Here is a 20,644-nt window from a genome sequence, read left to right as displayed (position 1 = left end):
TTTATTAGACTAAGAAGTATCCTCTGGATTATATTAGAATATGCTCACTATGTATGAACACGAACGTCAGGAAAAAGCGCCATCACAGCTACACTTGAAAAATGGTCTTTGCCCTTATGAAGACATGCTACATAAGTACATACTGGCCATTGACTTACCTGACTTTAGAAAACAACCTTTAGCTGGACGCTTCGCTAAAATGCAAAAACTCACCAGACCTCCAAAATAAATATAGTCTGTTTGACTTAGAATTTCTTGAGGCTGCTTCATGTTATCAAACATATTATCATCAGATTTATAATCTGTTCATTGTTGTTGTGCTATAATCACATTGTCTTCAGTATAAACACATAATGTAATATGATTTCATGTATAAATAATGTCACCAACTAGTTTTGACCTCTCTTGCCAAGAAAGTGGTCTACAAAAACCCACTGGAAGTCACGTCCCACATGAGGACAAATAAGTTTTAAATACATTTTTAAACCCTACATTATATGTAGGGTTTAAAAACTGAAGAAACTGAACAATTTAAACATCACTGCATCACTGAGGAAAAGTAATGTGTGGTCAACTAGAACCCTCATTAACTGCTATATTTTTTAAAAAGTCAGGGTATACGCCCCAAATCTGATCGGCTGAGAACTTTTATCTCGAGGCTGACAATTTCAAAATGTGAGGAGCACATCCAGTTAATTGTTATTTGTTGCTGGAAAACTTTCATGAGAGGCTTGCTTAGCTTTCATTTCAAAGACATGAAATAACATAGGTTTAGACAGCATCATGTTGAATCAGTACACTTCAGTGGATTTCTGGGAGTTTAGGCGAACTTCCCCGAGAAGGTGATTCAGTTCTGGTGCCCACCTGATGTTTTTGCCTTGGCTTCCGGCTGACCGCTGCCATCCTCGGGATCAATGGGCTGACTGGACAACGAGTAAACACTCAGCTCCGCAGCACGTACTGGAGCCTCTTTAACGTTGCTATGGAGACCCAGAATCTGGCCCCCATCTGTTGGATGCTGCATCACCTTGACACACAGAAATACACATTTAATATCACACGTGCAAAATCACACACCAAACATTAGCATCTCAGTCTTTTTTTTAACACATCTGCCCTTTCTTCCCTTTGTTTTACATCATCCTTTTTTTTGCGTCTCCTTGACGACTTCAAAACCCTCTGGTCTGAATTCTAACCTTGCGTCTGTGCGTTCTGTTTCAGCGGCGCATTCCATTACCCATCAATCTCCAGGTCGACTCATGCTGAGCCACCCGAAAGCACTCCTAGCATTTCCTGTGCTAGTATGATGGTCGCTTTGACAGTTTTATGTTAGAACGTAGTTAGATCTCTATTGAAAATGAAGGGCACTCTGTCATTTCACTGAAGTACTGGCAGCCGGGTCCTTGCGACTTGTGGGGGAGGAAATGGTGAAACTAATTGCAGGTATTTGCAGAAACGCTAGGGAAACGTCAGAGCTGGATAAAAGAATCTGTGTGTGCGTGCCCACGCTAACACACAGGCGCATACCTAAATGCCAGGCTTGTGTGAAGAAGGGAACAGAATTCCAGCAGGGGCACAGAGAGTGAAAGGGACTATATCTCTTAGAGATGCTGACTATTAGCCTAAGTGGGCTCCCGCTGAAGAAACTTACACTTGGCTGAATAGCCAGGGACAAGCAGCAAAGTTCAACTGTTACGGCTGCAATGACTCATGAAAATTTTGCAGAGCAGCATTCAGGTCAGCAATTGTTGTTAAGTTCATAAGTTCAATCTCACTGATGACATATATCTCAAAAGAGACATGAATTCCTGACCATCTCATTAAAAGTGGTTACTAGGCAATTATATTACTTCTAACATGAGCTTGTTGACAGAGATGTTGTTGCCACATACATTTTTTCCTTAGGCTGACAGAGAATACGTGCTGCTCCTTAATAATCCATAACAGATATATAATGAAGACTTCCCAGATAATAATGAATCACTTTCCAGGGCATACAGTATTCAGCCTTATTCCATCTCAATCAAGGCATTCAAGTTTTGTTCCCAATCAGATTGCACTGTTCGTTTTAAGAAGAAGCTAATTAATCCTTAAACACCTTTGCCTTAAACACTGATATAATGCATACATTGATAAGAGGGGGACAACATTGTATAATATAGGCCTACGCAGTGTATGAAACGGGACTGGAACGAGTGGACAAGGGAATTTATTCCAACCTCAGCCATGTTGATGACTCCCACTGCCAAAGTCTTGTAGCCAAGAATGGTGCGGTTCTTGTACCTCTTCCTCCTCTGCAGCATTATTTGCAGTCGATTGGCATCCCTCTTCAGAAAGTGCGGATACTAGACAGACAGAGTGAAAGAGATGAAAAAGATGAGTGGGGGAGATTACAATACGGAGCGCGAGATTACATCACCCAAACGTACGCGCATGCACACACACACACACACACACACACACAATTTCTGCACCTCTCTTTCATCCTGTCAGATATTGCTTCTCAGATACCTTTTAAATTAGGTCAGAAGTGCAGGGAAGACGGTTTTTATTTTCCTTCAGTGCTACTAGACAAACGAGTGAACACGAGTGAAGGATTTCAGAGGACAGGCTACCTAATAATAGTTCATGATTTGCATAGTTGTTATTGTTTTTTTGTTTTTTTTTAAGAAAATGCAGTTATCAGGTCATGTCCATCCTCTGAAATGAGAGTTGGGAAGTGTTTTCACTGTATGTAACCTGAGCCATTGTGGTTACAGTTATCTAGATAACCACTTATGCAAAAACAAGAACAATACAGTTCCTCAATGAAAGAGGTTCTGACCTTCAGCAAAGCGGTACAGCTACAGTAACAGTCTTCTACGGCAACTCGTCTAGGAGCAAAGTGTGTCCTCCTTTACCTGTAGGGAGAAGGTGAGCTCCAGGTCTGTCTCCATCAAGCCACTGGGAGGGAGCATGTACTCATTAGACCTCAGGATACGTTTGGAGCCCTAAGAGAATAAAGACCTACAGTTACCAGCCGAGTAAATGTGACTTGACTCAAAATGAATTTATCCGGGGTTCAGAGTCTGTTTTCTTGGATAAGAAGGTAACTTCTTTGAAATTCTCTGGGAAAACTTGGTCTCCATTGGGAAAGCCTTCAGCAGTTTTGGCATCTGTGCTTGAGTTTGATGATAGAAACTGCCAGGCTAACTAGACAACAGGGACCAAACGTCACTATTCATCTGACTGTGGTTAATGTTCTATTCTGCCAGGGACTCTCTCTCTCTCTCTCGCTCTCTCCCGCTCTTTCTCTCTCTCTCTCCCTCTCTTTCATCTCACTCTCACAGACACAGACACACTGAATCTCCTTACCCAGAATAAACATCTGGCTTTGAGAGGGGAGAGCCGAGAGGGGCAAAGATGAAACAAAGGGTGTAAATGTTTAAATTCCTGACAATGTGACATCGCAAATCAAACAGGCTCTTTAATGTGCTGACAACGTCTGACTGAGGATGGTAAGAAGCAAAAAAAAAAAAAAAAAACATTTCCAACTGCTGTGGCTAACAGAAAACAGGGGTAAATATTAGGTTTTATATTCACAATGGCAATGAATGAGTAACTAGTGAACTATGCACTTTGAAGTCATTAGAACAACATGTGCCAAAAGCACAAGCTTGCATTATTACTGATAAACACAGTTGGAGCGTCCCCCGTGACTTCGTTTCGTCTTTCTCGCTTTTGTCGGGATGATATTTGTAAAAAAAAACCCACATGCTAAATCTTTTCAGGCCTCGCCTCCAAAGAACTGATGATTTTCGATTCCTTTGTTTCACTTCTCCTTGTGGCTTTGCAAGGACGGAGGACACGATAACTTCGCTTTTCTGACAGGTTTCTTGTACTGAGAAAAAGGAATCTCGTCCTCGTGGTAACGGTGAGAGGCTCCTAATGATCATGTCCTCAGGGAACCGCTGCATTAGCGAGACACTTGATGGCCGATGAGAACCCAAGAGAAGACATCGAGACGAGGCAGAGATGACAGCTAGCCATATCGTCTCTTCTTAATCGCATTCGATTTCTCTTCTCTGTGTCTTTCAACCTTCACTCTTTTTCTTTTTTTTTTATTTTCTTTTTTTTCTCACAACACAGCAAAGTAACGTTAAGTGGATAACAGGGATTAAGTCTAACTCGTACTTATGTCCCTCAGTGAACCCGTTCTCAAAACCCAGCGTTTCAGTCGAACTCATTCCAACACTACTTTCAAAACTCTTTATTGTCAGTCTCCTCAGGGCTACAGGAAATTATATTGGAAAGTTCTGATGTGTTCTTGAAGGTTGCTTTAAATAGACTTCCACTCTAAATTAAGGGTAGAAGGATTTGACTTACTATAGGGTATTAGATCACCCACAATACCTTTCGCTTGAATCGTTAAATGCTTCACCTCATCTTACCGCAGCTCTGCTTGCTGATTAATATCTGATCACAGTGGTCTCTGACTAGAAAAGTGTGGACCAGGATTTTAGGGATGTCCTTAGGTAGTACATTGTAAGCGAAAAAGTGAAAAAACTTTGATTTCTGCATCTAATTCCATTCAGACATCTCCAAGATGATTCGCCAGAGCTGCTGACACACACACACACACACACACACACACACACACACACACCCCATGACCAAAGCGACCAGTGAGGAATGTGGAGTGCCTCTGAGCGCTCCAAAATGATCTTCTCTCCATATCCCACAATGCCTCTCTTTAGCCTCCCCCTACCACCCCATCTTATTCCTTTCACTCCACTGTTCCTACTGAGCAAGCTGTCACCTTGGCAACTGCTCCAGTAAGCCACAGTTACCACGGCGCCTTCTGTAGTGGCTCTGGGCTTGTGGTGAGATGAAACAAACTAAAAAAAAAAAGACCAAATACAGAAAAAGAAACAAATGTTTTGTCATACCTGTATCTTGACAGCGATGACCACAGAGTTGAGCTCACGGTCCAGTTCCTTCAAGACAATAAGCTTCTTCAGGGTGAGACTGCATAATCTATCCAACACAGATGAAAAGAGAGAGAGAGAGAGAGAGAGAGAGAGAGAAAGGCAAAGCTGTTACAGTGTTCATTACCCACAACACCTGAGACCCCTTCATCCTACACCTTCCACATGAAAAGCCCAAACCTGCAAAAACTCCTGGGGGACTGATAGACTGTGTCCAAAATTACTCACAACACCACACTGTGGGTGCCTGTTTTATAGGCAGAAGATTTCCATCCATCCAACAGAAAAGGAGTGCATTGTCCAGATTTTGTGCTAGACCATACACGTAAAGACAACAACCTTTGGTTCTCGCTAAAGGACTTTATCATTTCCATAAACAATATTCTTTGTTTCAGGAATGCGCAGAATATAGGGCATACAGACTTAGAGATGTACAGACTTTTTTTTTCTAAGTGTGGATGTAACATTATCAAGAGGTACTCTTGACAGGGAAAGGAAGCCCTACCCTCTCCTGACCAACGGGGGAATGATGGAAAAGGAAACGTGTGGTGTTTTGGCACCGTGCCATCAGTTGCATGGTAGCCAAAACACCTTCAGTGAGTAACTGTGCCAAATCCACATCTCTCTACAGTGCTGAGGTGTGAGACGTTAGATACCGGCGACCGTTATGTATTACAGCCCGACATTTCAACCACAAGCAATCCCACGTAAAAGATAATAAAGAAAGAATGGGATAAGAAATGATAAAAGATGGAGATGAGAAGAAAAAGGGGGAAGAGAGGCCAAAGAGAAATTCGTCAAAAGAAAAGGAACAGAAAGAATCAACAACAAAAAGACTAACATGAGGGTGGAGAACAAGGTATTTAGTAAATACTAAAAAAGAACAAGAATAAAAAAAAAAAAGACAGACGGGATTTTGGAAAAAAGCCCTAAGGACTCTTAAGACCTTCTCTGTCTTCAGATTTGTGTATAGCTTTAAGAGCTAGTCAGTCTAGATCAGAGGTACTCAACTCACCCTGGAGAACCGTATGTCTCACAGATATTTGTTTCAAGCAAGCATGACAAAAATGAGCCATTATCTTTAGCTCAATACACGAGCTAATTAGTTAAATACGGTTTCGTTGTGCGTGGTGGGAACAAAAACCGGCAGGACAAGGGGCTCTTGAGGGCAAATTGGGGTGCAGTGATCTAAAAGAGAGCTTTTTAAGTCCTGATGTTGCTGACAGTCTGAGAACTTGCATGGACAGCCTTTGTAAAATTTCAGTGAAGCTGTGATACAATCGCTGACTTGTCTTTGCCCTTAAGAGTTCTGTCATTAGTTCCCCGTGTCCCACTGAAGAAAGAGTTCTATCACTAGTTCCCAGGGTCCCACTGGAGTTTGAGAAGGTTCTGAGAACGCTGCTTCATTTTGTTTGGAGAAGAACTGACACACAAAGTCTCTCTATGCGATTCTCACCGTGTTTGTCACACTCACTGATACACACATACAAAAAGTATAATTCTACGAGCACACTTCTATTGAACCTAAGAGTACAGATGCATGTACCCACATGTACATGTATACTCTCTACACTCCAAACCATATGACTATGCTTGATGCAACTGCATTCATGACAACAAAAAAACATCTCTTTTCCGCTGCGATGCCCACCCACACATACATACACACACACACACACACACACACACATACACAAAGAGAGTGGAGCATTGGTAGAGAATAGGGGGGAAACTTTGTGCAAACTCAGCACAAAGCGTAGCAACCTGACTGGAGCTATTCAGTGCAAGCCATTGAGAGGCCAAACAGAGTGGGTAGAAAGACCCAGACATTCCATGCGAAGGGAGCATGGGAAAAAAAAAAAAAAAATCACAAACACTGGAGAGCATTGAGCAGTTCTATTCACACACTTCAGCTTGAGTGTCTGTCTTACGTAAGCCTTCGTCTGCTGCGCACTGCTCACCATGAGCGAAAGCCAGCTCCTGTCCCTGCTAACAAGGACTTCAATTAGTGCTATACGCGCAGAAGAGGAGCACCTGACCGATCTGGTCCCCATGATGACACGTACAAACATTTAGTTTAAGCATTAATATAGAAGATTGAGAAAGTTCGGCTTAACTTTGGACGGGCTGGCTGCGGTTAGATACATTAGTTGATGACTTCAGTGATTTGGTATGCAAATGATGCTTATGCACATGTATGTTGCCTTATTTCGGTGATTTAAATAACAGTTTAAATGCTGTAACGTCAAACAGGTCTTCCATATGAGATGTGTCTGTGTTGTATTTAATGGACAGTTAGCATGTGACTCTATCATGTTATCATAGTTCCTCTTTTCTCCTTGAAAAACACTCAAGAGCTTCCCCCCCTCCCTAACTGTATTTTATTCATACTGGTAACTCATCTCTCTCTCCTCACAATTAATAATGAGCACCTAACTCCAACCCCTGCATCTGCTAAACTGCTTAATTAGAACAAACAGTTGAACTGCACATACACCCTCTTGTCTTGACTGCACTGCTAGGATGAAAGCAAAATATTTGAAGGTTGGGTTACCCTGGTGTTTATGGGAGAGGTGCATGAAAGAAGTGGTCCTAGATAGTGTGGAATCATATCAACACAGAATGGAAGAATCACACTCTTGTTATCAGTAGGTGGTATCGGACTATGGGTAAGTCCTGATACTTGTGTACTACAATAATAAAAATATTACTGTTTTGTCAATATTCTGTAGGAGTAAATTGCTATTCTGTAAAATCTCAAACTTTAACTTCAGGAGAACATATTTCCTTGACTAAATCAAATGAACACTGGTAATTTACCTCATATCTATGAAAATTCATAAAATATGTAACATTTAATCGCTTAACTAAAGGCAATGAGTTCGCTTTCAACTACTTTGTACTACTTTCAAGTTCAAATCAGATTTTGCAGGATATAGTGAAGCGTTCACAGTCTGTATTAATATCATGTTAACCAAATATCTTAATGGATTTACCTCTGTGGTCATTTTGCATTTCATACACAACCTTTGTGATTAGTCTTTGGTAAATACAAAACAAAACAAAAACACAAACAAACACAAACAAATAAAAAACTACCGCTGAATGACTGAAATGCAGCAACTTACAGATCCATTAACTTCTCAACTGATCCATACCATGAACATCATGAGCTTGTACAATGTTTCACAACAATAAAACATCTTGTCTTGCTTCAAACCAAAAAAGATTCTTAATTATAATTTCAATTTGACATGTATTTCTGCAGTATTTTCAAGTAAAGACAACTAGTTTTAGATGCAAATATTGTGAGGAGTTAAGGTACAGTGGAAAGAACTGTATCAGGCCTGCAGTGCAGCTACCTGTCTGACTGTCTGACTGTGGTTAAGGCAGCGTTTTATGAGCTGATCTGCCTACAGCTGCACGCTGACTGCAGGAGAACCGAGGCCTGGCATTCTCTCAACTCTACAACTTCACTTCCTTCCCTTACAAACACACAGCACATCCTGTGGTTCATATCGGTAGTCGAAAAAACTCGTGAAGGCATGCACAGCAGCCAACAATGTTTGCCTAAAAATTACACACAAACATTCTCTTCAATCATTCTCAGATTTTGTGGTCATAAATGCCGTATTGCACTGATGTGGTTCTTCAGGGATTCTGGCCAAGGGAGTAGATGATAACCTAGCTGTACAATTCATTAAAAGACGGACATTAAAGATACACTCATATCCGCATTCAATGATGCATGTCCATGCACACGCACTTACATATAAAGACACACACACACACACACACACAAATGTAACAACCCACCGAAACTTTCTCTAACCGCTGAAACACCTGCAATCCTCATGGATTATCAAGCACAGAGTAAGCTGAAGGACGGTCAGAGAAACTCACGGCTCTATTCCCCAGGGTCCAGCTAGATTTATACAAGCCAGAGTGGGTAAGCCGACATTGGAGGCACAAAGTAGCCTGCAGGGTGAGACTACTCAAATGAGAAGCAACAGAAAACACCAAAAACACAAATCTGGAAGCATACAAAAATAGGAATCTGGAAGCAAACATACAAACTCTCACACACACAGACACACCAACACACAGACACACACACACACACACACACAAACACTCACACCAACACACACACGCACACACACACACACACACACACACACACACACACACACACTCACACACACAGTAACCCCAGCAAATAAAGTGTAGCCAGTGGCCTGATTATGACTAGCTGGTGTTCTATAAATAATGGAAGGACATTGACAGTGTTGTATTGTGATTGGCTAAGGAGCGGGAGGTGTTATTGAGTTCCTCTCCACCCCAGGGGGCTCCCAAGGATACACACTGAGAACACAGTCTTTCTCTGTGCCCTGGGAATATATGATGGTCTGCACATAGCCTTCACACAGTAGCACCACAGCAATATAGGGCATGCTGCTAAACAGGCTATAGTGATAAAACAGAATTTTACTGTAACACGTACGCTAACATGAGATATGCAGTACTGATCAATATTCTACTCTTATAAGCATTGTTCCATGTGCTCTCAGAATTATGTTTAAAAATCTGAAAAAAAGGAGAAGGAAATCAGTTGAGCAGTGGCTACACAAAATGTGAAAAAAACTTGAGCTATTTTATATTTACAAATTGCATATAGACCAGCTAATGAAATAAGTGTTAGGAATACAGCTGGCATGTTACAGTTAGTGGACAAAACCTTCTTCCCTCTGTCTGTTTGGACCATAGTTTTCAGTCTCTGCTCAATTGTAAACATATACTAATCCTCTCCCAGATTCTTGGCATGCTAAGAGACAGGTTGTTTCCTGAAATGATTCCCCCACTGCCTTAAGGAGCTTATAGCAGCTCCTTGGCCACGCCTGTCTTTCTCTGGGCTCTGAACAGGAGCCAGGGTTTGTCTGCCCCTAATCCAGCCCACCCTCACCAGGTGGACCACTGAGGCTCACAGACAACTAGACGCTCTCCTTCTTAGACCATCTATAACAACATGCCAGTCTGCTCTTGAAAGACCTGATTAGTTCATAAATCTTGGACAAACATAATAAAAACTGTGATCTGACAGCCATTCGTGGCTGAAGACTTTTCAAATTAAAGAAAGAAGATTTGCAGCCTCGGTAATAAGCTCTCAAATACACAGTTTATTTAAGTCCAGTAAAATCAAACTCTTAAAATACAAGGTTAAAAGTTTACTGCTTTTTGTGTTCCAGAATTTGAAACTCCAGAGGAAACCTTTCAGCTTTGACTTTTGGTTTCTTTCTTTATGGTTTCTTAAAAGAACCTCCAATTGAGGGCTGATTAAAAGACAGACAACAGTATTCCAATTTATTCCAGGGTTACTGCCACTGTTACAGATTTATCCCCAAGTCAGCCTTGAACTGCTGATCTAAGGACAGTGCTCAGAAATCTTAACAAATGACCTAAAGGCTACCGCTGATCTCAGGACAGGAAGCAGAAATCTTAACAAATGACCTAAAGGCTACCACTGATCTCAGGACAGGAAGCAGAGATCTTAACAAATGAGCTAAAGGCTCATAGTGACGGTGGAACATGTCTCTTTGATGAAAGTGGGTTCACCCACAGTACTGCTCTTAACTAGCACATAGGTTAACTGCTACACGCTAACCTGACCATAAACCTCATTTGCAATCCAGGCCATGACACCACTGTTTTAATTCTAAGAAAGCATACTACTATGAAACAGTACACTCCAGTATACTGACAACATATCACATCATTAAAACCAATGCCTTGATACTAATTTTTCTATTACATACACAACAACGGTTAAGTGAATTACAGGGTTTAGCAATGCTTAGCAAGCTTTTGCAATTTAGAAAATATTATATTTTATTTTCAGTTTTTCATCAGTGCAATATATATCCCCAGGGTTCCCATAAGAAGCTTTTAAACTTTAAGGAGCAAAACGTTTTAACAAAATGCTCTTAAAAGAGCCCCCTTTTTAAGGTTCATAAAGGTCCCAAATGAAGGCTAATCTCCAAGAGGAATATGTAAGGATTCATCAGAAGCTTTCATTTTAAGAGGGCACAAACACATGCCTCCCAGTGCCCAGTTCCCACATTTATGCCCTAACTCCACAACAGCTGTTTTGGCTAATGTGTGTCTTGTTGCCTTTTAGTGTTCAGAACTAACATTGCTGTATTGTGGGGACCTTGAAGCAGCATTCCTGAGCACCTGCTATGGCAAGTGATTCATCGCTGCCAAAGATTTCACACATTCTGAGTATGACCAGACAACTGCCACTGAGAGGCAAGTGTTTACCCAACGGCCAGGGTTTACCCAGTGGGTTTAAACAAAACACAATCATATTTTTCCATGAAATCTATTTCAGTGTTTGCATGTGTTTGACTGTGCTCAGTTGGCACGACCAAGTCCGTGACCGTAATCCCACTGAAAGTACAATACAATCACCCACACACACATGCGCACACACGCACGCACGCGCGCACACACACACACACACACACACACACACACACACACACACACACACACACAGAGTGCCCTCTCCACTCCTCAAACTCTTTCTGCCTCTGTATGCAAGCTACAGTGTTATAACACAATGTGTAAATTATGTACTAGTTTAGTTATGGCACGTATGCAACTCGTGTGTGATATAACAATATCACAACTGTTAGTTTAGAAACATAATCTGCATTAGGACAATAACGCTAGCCTGTCATTGAAGTGTTGCACTAACGTCCTGACTTCTTGCGTTGTCCATAGACTAGGTCACAAATATTATACAGACACAATGTCAGTGATGGCTATGGTTTATAGAAACGAATTTGGTGACTTTGAAAGATATTCACTTTAAAGGACTCAAATATTTATTACATGTTCATTAAATTAAATTTGAGTCAGGATTAACGTGATGTTCATGGTGATGTTCTTATGCGCTTCTTATCTTTGGAGCCTAACATCAAAATGACCTTATCCTGTTACCTAAACGAGCAGAGGAGTTGAGGTTCAGCTCGGCTAGTGGCGCATGTGCAACCAGCCTGCCATTGCCGCCGGCAGTGAGTGTTGAACAGGAAATGCCTGAATGGAGGGACTGAGGGAAGGTTGGAGGAAAGGAAAAACCAGAGAATCATTCACTCTCATCTGGACACGTCAGACAGTGGAGAACAATAGAAGCACGGCGCAGTGTTCCGGTGAGAAAACGTGCCCTGGAATTGACTTTTGCCGGGTTCTTCAAAAGCCAGTGGCACTTTGGGCTTTAACTCTAAAGGAAATCACATTAACAGGCAACAAAATGAGCCTCATTCAGAGTAAATAAGAACAACAGTCATTACTGTTAGGACTGATCAATCTCTACCCATTAAAACTAGTGCCTGAGAGAGAACGCCAGTTAAATCATGCCTTTTAGTGCACCATTAGGACACACAGGGGGTGTGGGTTCCTATATCTGCAGCAAACGCTCACATGTATAGTTCTTCTCTATGGGTGGATATTACCCCCAGTTTACCGTATGACATCCACCGCTCAAAGAGAAGAAAGCAAAGACCCCATCCTCTGTGAAATGAAGCATATAAAACAGTCTGTGCTTCACAAATAACCAGAGAAACACACAAATAAAAAACAAATCAACAGTGGCAAATATGTGTATTGTCTTTCATTGAGTCAGTATCTCCAAGCAAGGACGCAAACAACTAAACAAGTTATCTGGCGTGAGACCAGAAATTTACATTTGCTGTATGTGGAAACTTTCTTCTTAGAACTCATACTGTGTCCAGGACTGAGAATTCCACACCACAAACCATGATTCTGCTGTAAATAAAGCCTCTCGATGCAAACTATGGACCATAATTAGAGACATGTATAGACTGGTGAGACTGGTTTTCTTAACCAACGTGACAGAACATTTGCTGACTCAGCCAAAAGCACCCATTGTGTTTGCCACTGAGTGAAAGGGCAAGTTCATGCCACACCGCAGGGCAACAACCAAGCCACTCCTGTGCCACCCCGCAGGCAGGAAGTGACTCACACAGGAAGTGACACGGGCTGTGCCACTCCTACTTATGGCATGCTGAAGATCATAAGTCTCTGATTTGCTTTTGTCCTTCAAAAATTTTACAATATATTCCTACAAATTACTACATGTAATCATTGCGCACTGTGGCGCACAGTTGTGAAAAGACAGAGCAGGCTTCTCAGATATGTCAAATATGTGGGTGATGGATTTTGGTGCAAGCTAGCTAAGATAGCGTTACATCAATAGCTTTATCTCTGGCTGAGGAGCTACCATCGTAATAAGCATATCTTAATGTTTATAACCTGGCCAAAAGGAGAGGGAAATGAAACTGTGTGAGGATGATTTTGAATCAGAACCTTTGGGCAAACACACCCCCCCCACAGAGGACGTATCAGGGCCCTACGCCATGACTGATTGGTATTATCTCCATTTCCGCTGATTGACAGCTCATTGTGTCGGGTCAATGTATCTAGCACAGTGCACTTTAATGATGGAAAATACTTTATTTCATTTACAGTGACTGAAGGCTTTCTCTTTTTTCTTTTAAAATCAGGCCATTTTTCACAGAGTGGACGCATGCTGAAGCAGCGGGAGAGAAAGATGTTTCCAGGCCAAAACAAAAGGAAGCCCAGTGCCCAGATCTCCGACTAATGACTACAGATCTACAGGACATAAAAGGTTGGATGACGACAAAGAGAAAGACAGTGCTGTTAGGGAATCTGTAAAGGGCTACGTGCCTCCGAGTACGACACAGCATCCACCAGCTGAGGAGACTGTCACGTGAACCACCCCTAAACGAGCAACAGCAGATATTTGCATATTTGTTAGTGTGTTAGCTTCCGTACATGCTTGTCTGGACTGTCCCTGTGTGTGTCTGAGTGTGCGTGTGTGTGAGTGTGAGTGTGAGCGTATGCGTTTGTGTCTGTGCATGTGTGTGTGTGTGCATGTTTAAGTGTGCGTGCGTATGTGTGTGTGCTCAGGGAATGGACACCAAGTAGAGAAGAGATAGCGCTGATCATTTCCACACTGCTGCATCAGAACAATGCACTGAGTCAAGGACTGAAGTCGTTCCACAGTAAACAGATACTGCTTGTTTGCCTGACATGTAAATATGCTGTAACCTGAAATGCATCCTTAACATATTACTGTAACTGGTGACTTCAAGCCTTTCTACACCAACTTTCACTAAAAAAAAAGGAAGAGAAAAATATCATGCCAATACGGGTCTGTTTGCCACTATTTTTGTTTTGGACAAAAATATACAACTGAGGAAGAGATGATAAAGAGAAGTACTCTTGCGTGCACACACACACACACACAAGCAACAGCAACAAACACATACGGTGTGAACGGAAAGTTTTCAGACCCTTTCAAGTTCTCCACATTTTGTTATGTTTCAGACTCATCTTACAATGGATTCAATTCATTTTTTTTCTCATCAATCTACACAAAATACTTCACACTGACAAAGTAAAAACAAGTTTTTGAAGTGTTTTGTTAATTTAGTAAAAATAAAAGACTGAAATATCCCATTTACATATGTTTTCAGACCCTTTGTCATGACTCTTGCAATTGAGCTCTGGTGCATCCTACTTCTATCAATCGTCCTTGAGATGCTTCTGCAACTTGATTGGAGTCTAGATGAATTCATTGGAAATAATTAGAAAAGGCACATACCTGTCTATATAAGGTCTCACAGTTGATAGTAAACACAACAGACTGTGGAAAACCTGAAAGGGTCTGAAAACTCTCTGTATGCACTGTAAGCCCAGGATTTTAAATCCCAGCATCTCTGTGTCATCTCCCATGCTTCTGCTTACTTCCTTTTCACCATCAGTGTTTCACACTCTCTGTTAACGGAGTGAGTTTCTCCCTTCCTCTTCAAAAGAATGTCAGATCACAGCAGTGTGTGTGTGTGTGTGTGTGTGTGTGTGTGTTTTTGTGTGTGTGTGCTCACTTTCTGATGGAATGCAGGGACAGATCTCAGCACACACAGACCCGACGGGGAGATCCACAGGAAGATGCTCCGTGGAGCTGTCTTCCTGTAGAGGAAATGGCTCATGTGGAAACTGGGCTGATTTAATCCCATACTCGCTTCATGCCCACATGGTAACACAAAGAGATAAGGACTTGAACGAAGAGTAAAACATCAGCAAATTGTAAATTACGCTCACATCAGCCGAGCTGTCAAAATTGACACGTCTAAATATCAATATGCATATCCTAATACTGCCCGTTTGTTTACAGAAAGATAATGAGGGAGAGAGGGAGATAGTTAGGGAGGGAGATAGAAAAATGACTGGCTATCAGAGCTTCCTTAAACAAAAGGGAATATATCTGGAACTACTCACAACTCACATTCGCTCTCTCTGTCTCTCTTTCTCTCTCTGTCCCTCTCTCAGTTTCTCACAAACATGCAAGCAAATAAGTAAACATCGTTAACAGTCCAGCATAAAAATGTCAAAGCTGGCTTCACATAAAGTACACATACTGAAGATATAGGGACTGCTTCAAATGCTTTGCTAATAAATATCTAAATTTAACATCAGAGGCGAAAAATAACATATTTACAAAATCCAAGGAAAACAAGAATGTATGGCTGATGCTCTAGATTCCTTCATACACAAACCTCCCTATATTCTTCTACGTCTTAATTGTAAATCTGGTGATGAGTTAAGTAGTTTACCAACGCAACTGATTACCAACAGAGAAGTAACCCTTACAGAGGCTCAGCATTGAACTCTGACATCAGATAGAGCGTCAATGCAGCTCCCATTAGGGTTTCACACTGCACCCAAATGTTTTCAGTCCATCAGTGAAACAGCTGCATAAAGAGAGACGGTCGTAAACCTCCAGCCGACACTACTATCTCAGCAGAGCACATGCACACACACACACACACACACACACACACACACAAATACTTACTCAACTACTACCCTCATCCTCCCAACACACATACACACAAATAAACAAACAAACAAACAACAAGATTGCTCTCAAGCTAAGCTTAGTTCTTGACATTGTCAACGAGACGTCAGTGAGGAAAGCATGGCAGATGCCTCTGGTGTAGATGAGTAAACTTCATCATTTCCTCCGTCCCTGACAGCGCTGGTGACAACATGGAGCTGAGACAGGCCCTCGCTTGACTCACATCTCACATTACAGTGACAAATCAAACTTGTGGTTAAAGTCCAGACGAGTGGAGACCCTGAAGTGTGAATAGTGTCACAACAGCACAAATTCAAACCTAACACAGAGCTCTTCACAGCTGAAATTTGAAATAAAGGATGGCTATGCGACAACAGGCAGCCTACCTCAAAATGCTTGCACGTTCTAAATAAGACACCATCACTTTATTTGACACAGAAAAACTAATATGTCTTGCACCTTTAAATCTCTGGTTTGAGAAGTAGCCTAAATTCAAATTTAATGAAGTCTTTCAGCACGACAAGACATTTTCATGTACCTATACAAAGGAGGCAGGTATTAACATGTTTATTACAAAAAAACAGGTCATAACTATCCTAAAGGGAAATAACATTAGACAGGGGGTAAATTAGACTTCTGCTTTTACGTATGGGATTTGGGGTGAATTTGCTGAAGGAAAGCCACACAAAAAGCCACATAAAAATCCAGAAATACTGGCAGCAAGGAATCTGCACTTTTTTACTATGCGATACTCACAAATAATGTTGGTAAGGGGGGAGTGGTGTGGGAAATAACAGCTTAACAGAAGCTAAGCATTTAACAGTGCCAGTGTAGCTTTGTGAAGACCAGGCTAAAATGACACAGATGGGGTCCACAGACTACCCTATTTCTCAAAATCAATTCCAGACAACCAGTCACTGATGATGGCTTTAAAAAGAGTTTAATAAGGAAGCTTGATCAAAGACATAGCACTAAATACCTTTTGATCAACTCATTTTATTTAATTCTGTAATAAAGATGATCAGCTTTATATACACTCATCTCTGTTTTGGCATGTGGCACGCAACATGTTAGCATGATCAGCTACATGATCATAAGTTCTTGTCTACTCAAGGGTTAAGCAAATGCTTCAAGTTTTTGAGAATGTAATAACTCACCTTCGATTGTGTTATATGTATATGTATATGTGTATGTATATGTTACAAATAGTTCAAGCAATGGTTTGGTTGACCAATGTTTGTGCTACTGTAAGCGCTACTACTTTTGAACTACAACTCACACCATGTGATAGAGGCTTTTGTATATCTGGCTAAACATAATGAAAACACCAGGCACTCATCCAAAACTCATGAAGACAGTTCGAGGGAATGCTTGATACACTACATTCATATGATATATTACAATGAGTTCTTTTTTTTTTTTTTGCAATACCCATGTTAGAGATTCTCATAAATAAACCCCTTCTACAGGGAAAAAGTCATTTCCTTCACTCAGGCTCTCTCTGATGGTCATCTCTTAGCCCATATGGAAATAAGGACACATGACAGTTACTGATCCAATCAATGACATCTCAAAGGGCCGTGTGAAGACAGAATCGTACTGGCAGCCAATAGGGCAATGTATTGATCTGCTATCTCAGTGAACATCTGCATTGTCTTTACATGCTACATTCATTTTCAAATTATTTCCAATACCCTTTGCAAAAACTGTGTGGGCAACCCAGAGTTCATTTAGTGCTTGGATTTTGTGTGGTCTCTCCATCATGCAGACCTCTGAGATGGGCCCCAAGCAAAGCAATGTCTCTCAGAGCAACAGTGACTGGTGTTCCATCAGAAATAATGACCCTACACAGAGCTGCCTTCCACCAATTAAAGTTCAATGAAACTGTGTGAATAATTGACGTACTATTGGCTGTTTAACCTGATTCAGGCCGCACATTTAATTACTGGAGGCGAGATCTATTCCTGGGTGTGTTTATGGTCATTTTTCATTCCAAGAGGAGACAGAGTAGGAGCCGAGGTGACTGGTCTCACGTCCCACCATTGCGTGCCTGCACCAAAAGATGCTTCAGAATGATCTGTCTGTTCTTAAACGAATACAGCATAAGACCAGACTCCTTCATTAAGCAAATCTCACGGAAGTTAAATCCAGATTCAGAAGGTCTTTGTCACCTCAGACAAAAATAATGTAAAGATCTGGACCATAATGTCATTTTTTTTTAGCCCTTCAAACAGAGGAAGGACGATATGGGGGAAAAAAAGAGCAGACATACTTGACATTTAAAGGTAATTAAATTTTAACCTTTTCTTGGGGCAAAATCGGGGCTGCGATTATCATGGATGTTTGTTCATGGTTCCCTAAACCCCCGCTGCTCTTGTCACAGATCCTTGAGGGAGCTCCAATGTTCCCCAACAGGAAACTCTTTTCCCCTGCTCTGCTTACCAAGACCAGGGAAGCTCATCAAGACCACAGTGATTAATCTGTCCCTCAAGGCCCTTAGGAATCAACACCGTACCGCGGTAGACCTTATTAAGAAGGTAATTCACTGCACTGAGCAAACCATGGAAAGCAATGTAGTCAGTAGCAACACTGAGAGGACAGCTTTTCATTAGCAAAACCCCAAAACAAAAATCCTCCAAAAAAGTCCAAACACCCAAAGCCGAAAGCACATCGAAACCAAATCCAGCAGCTAAGCAAAGAGAGTTCACTCAAAGGGGTGTGTTGCTGAGTGGGCTGTGTGGTCAGAGGAATTATGATCTTTGAAGGATTCCACATTTTCTGGGTTAAGGGTATGCAAATGGGGAGTTCATGCATTCTTCGGATTGTTCTGACACCAACCTTGTATGACACTTAGTACAAAAGGACATGAAGCTAGACCATTATATTAACACTCAGATTAGTCTCTCACCATTTTTGGTTGAAATGAATGCTTTCTATAAAATGTTATGGCTGACAGCAGCCCGTTGTCACTTTTGCAGCAAATGATTACTCTAAGCGGTTTCTTCATGTGGTGTTTAATTGGTCCTGCAGCGTACGATATGACATGCAGAAAAGCCTTCAGAATGACTGCATTAATACTCCGGAGGCAGTGCTTAATGATGGAGGCTTGGAGAACATAATGGTCTAAACCTAAAACAATGTATGTTCTCAGTCACTAGATGGTGTAAACCTGGCACAAATATATTTGAGGGTAAAACTGCAATCTTTCAGAACGCATCTTTAACTCATTTTGAAACAAGGAAAAATGTATTTGTCTCCTTTCTCACTTTATTTCGTCTGACTTGGCGCTCCTTGATATGTCCTGAGATTCACAGGGACTTAGAACAAGATCTACAACAAGTAGTATGACTATCGCATCATAGAAGCTTCTGAAAGCCTGCGAGATAGCAGATCATCAGTAACGTCCCTTTAAATACAACGGGGTATCACGCTCGCAATGTAAATATCCCTAATGGTATCATAGTTATTCATAAATATAGGTTAGATTGATTACAGACTGAACGACATATATTATAACACTGGTGGTCTTTCTGGGTTATTGGAACAACAAAGATTACTATATCGTACTACAACATGCTCGATTCCCGGGGCAACTTCACTGACTGATATGAGGCTCCGTTACCATTCAACGATGTACATATATCACGCACATTGTCTGACAAACTGGCATCGTAAAAACACGAACCATTCATATGAACGAATATTATTTCGTTGTCACACATGATATTCATCTATTTATGCCACTCGGGCTAAGCATCTGTTGAAATCGCAAAACTAACAGTGAGGCACCGCTAAGGAATGAGTAGAGAGAGCAATGGTATGTTTAAAGAGCATGCAAAATAGGTCACAAAAGGAACATGAGAAGCGGAATTAATTATGTTTGGCAAAGAAAAATCACGTCGTTATGCAGATATTACAAACACAGCCAACACGTGCAGAAACCGGTTAACACGACTCGATTTAAATAGTTTCCGTTGGTAAAACTTGGGGCTTGTGATAGTGAGTGCAATGATGAAATATACGAGGAAAGATCACGATTCTTTGTTAAGACATGTCACAATTATTATGACAGAGCTACCTTATATGAGGATTTTGAATGTGACACAACAGAATACTCAAATCAACTGTGGAAACCCATGTTCGGTTATTGCTACACATGAAATGCACAACGATTAGGACCCTTGCCATTGTGAGAAGAACAACCAAATAATAAAGACTGTAGCCCCTAACGTTCAAAACAACAAAAGAGGCAAACTTCCAAACAAAATGTGTGGGTCTATCTACTGTACCTCGGAACACAGCTTGGAGAGGAGCGGTCAATTTCCCATGTTGCAAAGAGGTTCATCGGTACGGGCATGGGACCCGAGCCCGCCGAACCCGAACTTGCAGTCCCAGCCATGGCTCCGGGTGCAGCTGGGGCGGGTGCAGGAGCAGGTCCACCGACCCCACTACCACTGCCTGGATTCAAGAAGGCGGCTCGAACCCCTCCTCTCTCTGTAGCCGCCGCCATCATCGCCTCTCCAGGATTGCAGCTCAGGCTGTCTGGCTGGCTTCAGCTGCTACTCACTCTGTTGTCTCCGCTTCCAACACGCCTGTCGTCCCCTTGTTGAGGCACATCTCGGAAAGAGATACACAGATTCGCGACAGTCAGGGGTGGAGCTTCAGTTGAGAAAACACAGAGCACGATCCAACGCTAGGGGCGTCTCGTACGCTC

General features: G+C 41.6%; 1 protein-coding gene across 1 annotated transcript in view; it reads right to left on the bottom strand.

Annotated features, from left to right (window-relative positions):
* The window catches only part of LOC115809320 (phosphofurin acidic cluster sorting protein 2), a 35,115-nt gene extending 14,672 nt beyond the window's left edge, over window positions 1-20,443 (bottom strand). The window contains exons 1-5 of the mRNA XM_030770922.1: window positions 20,220-20,443; window positions 4,929-5,016; window positions 2,901-2,990; window positions 2,220-2,345; window positions 865-1,027 (exon numbers count right to left, since the gene is read on the bottom strand). Of these exons, the coding sequence (XP_030626782.1) occupies window positions 865-1,027; window positions 2,220-2,345; window positions 2,901-2,990; window positions 4,929-5,016; window positions 20,220-20,443 (691 nt within the window). The remainder of the gene's footprint in view (window positions 1-864; window positions 1,028-2,219; window positions 2,346-2,900; window positions 2,991-4,928; window positions 5,017-20,219) is intronic.
* Between the last annotated feature and the right edge of the window lie 201 nt (window positions 20,444-20,644).

The sequence above is a fragment of the Chanos chanos genome, chromosome 4 (genome assembly GCF_902362185.1).
Source record: "Chanos chanos chromosome 4, fChaCha1.1, whole genome shotgun sequence".
Taxonomy (NCBI): Eukaryota; Metazoa; Chordata; class Actinopteri; order Gonorynchiformes; family Chanidae; genus Chanos; species Chanos chanos.
Note: the sequence above shows the minus strand (reverse complement) of the source record. Positions and strands in the feature narration are given on the sequence as shown.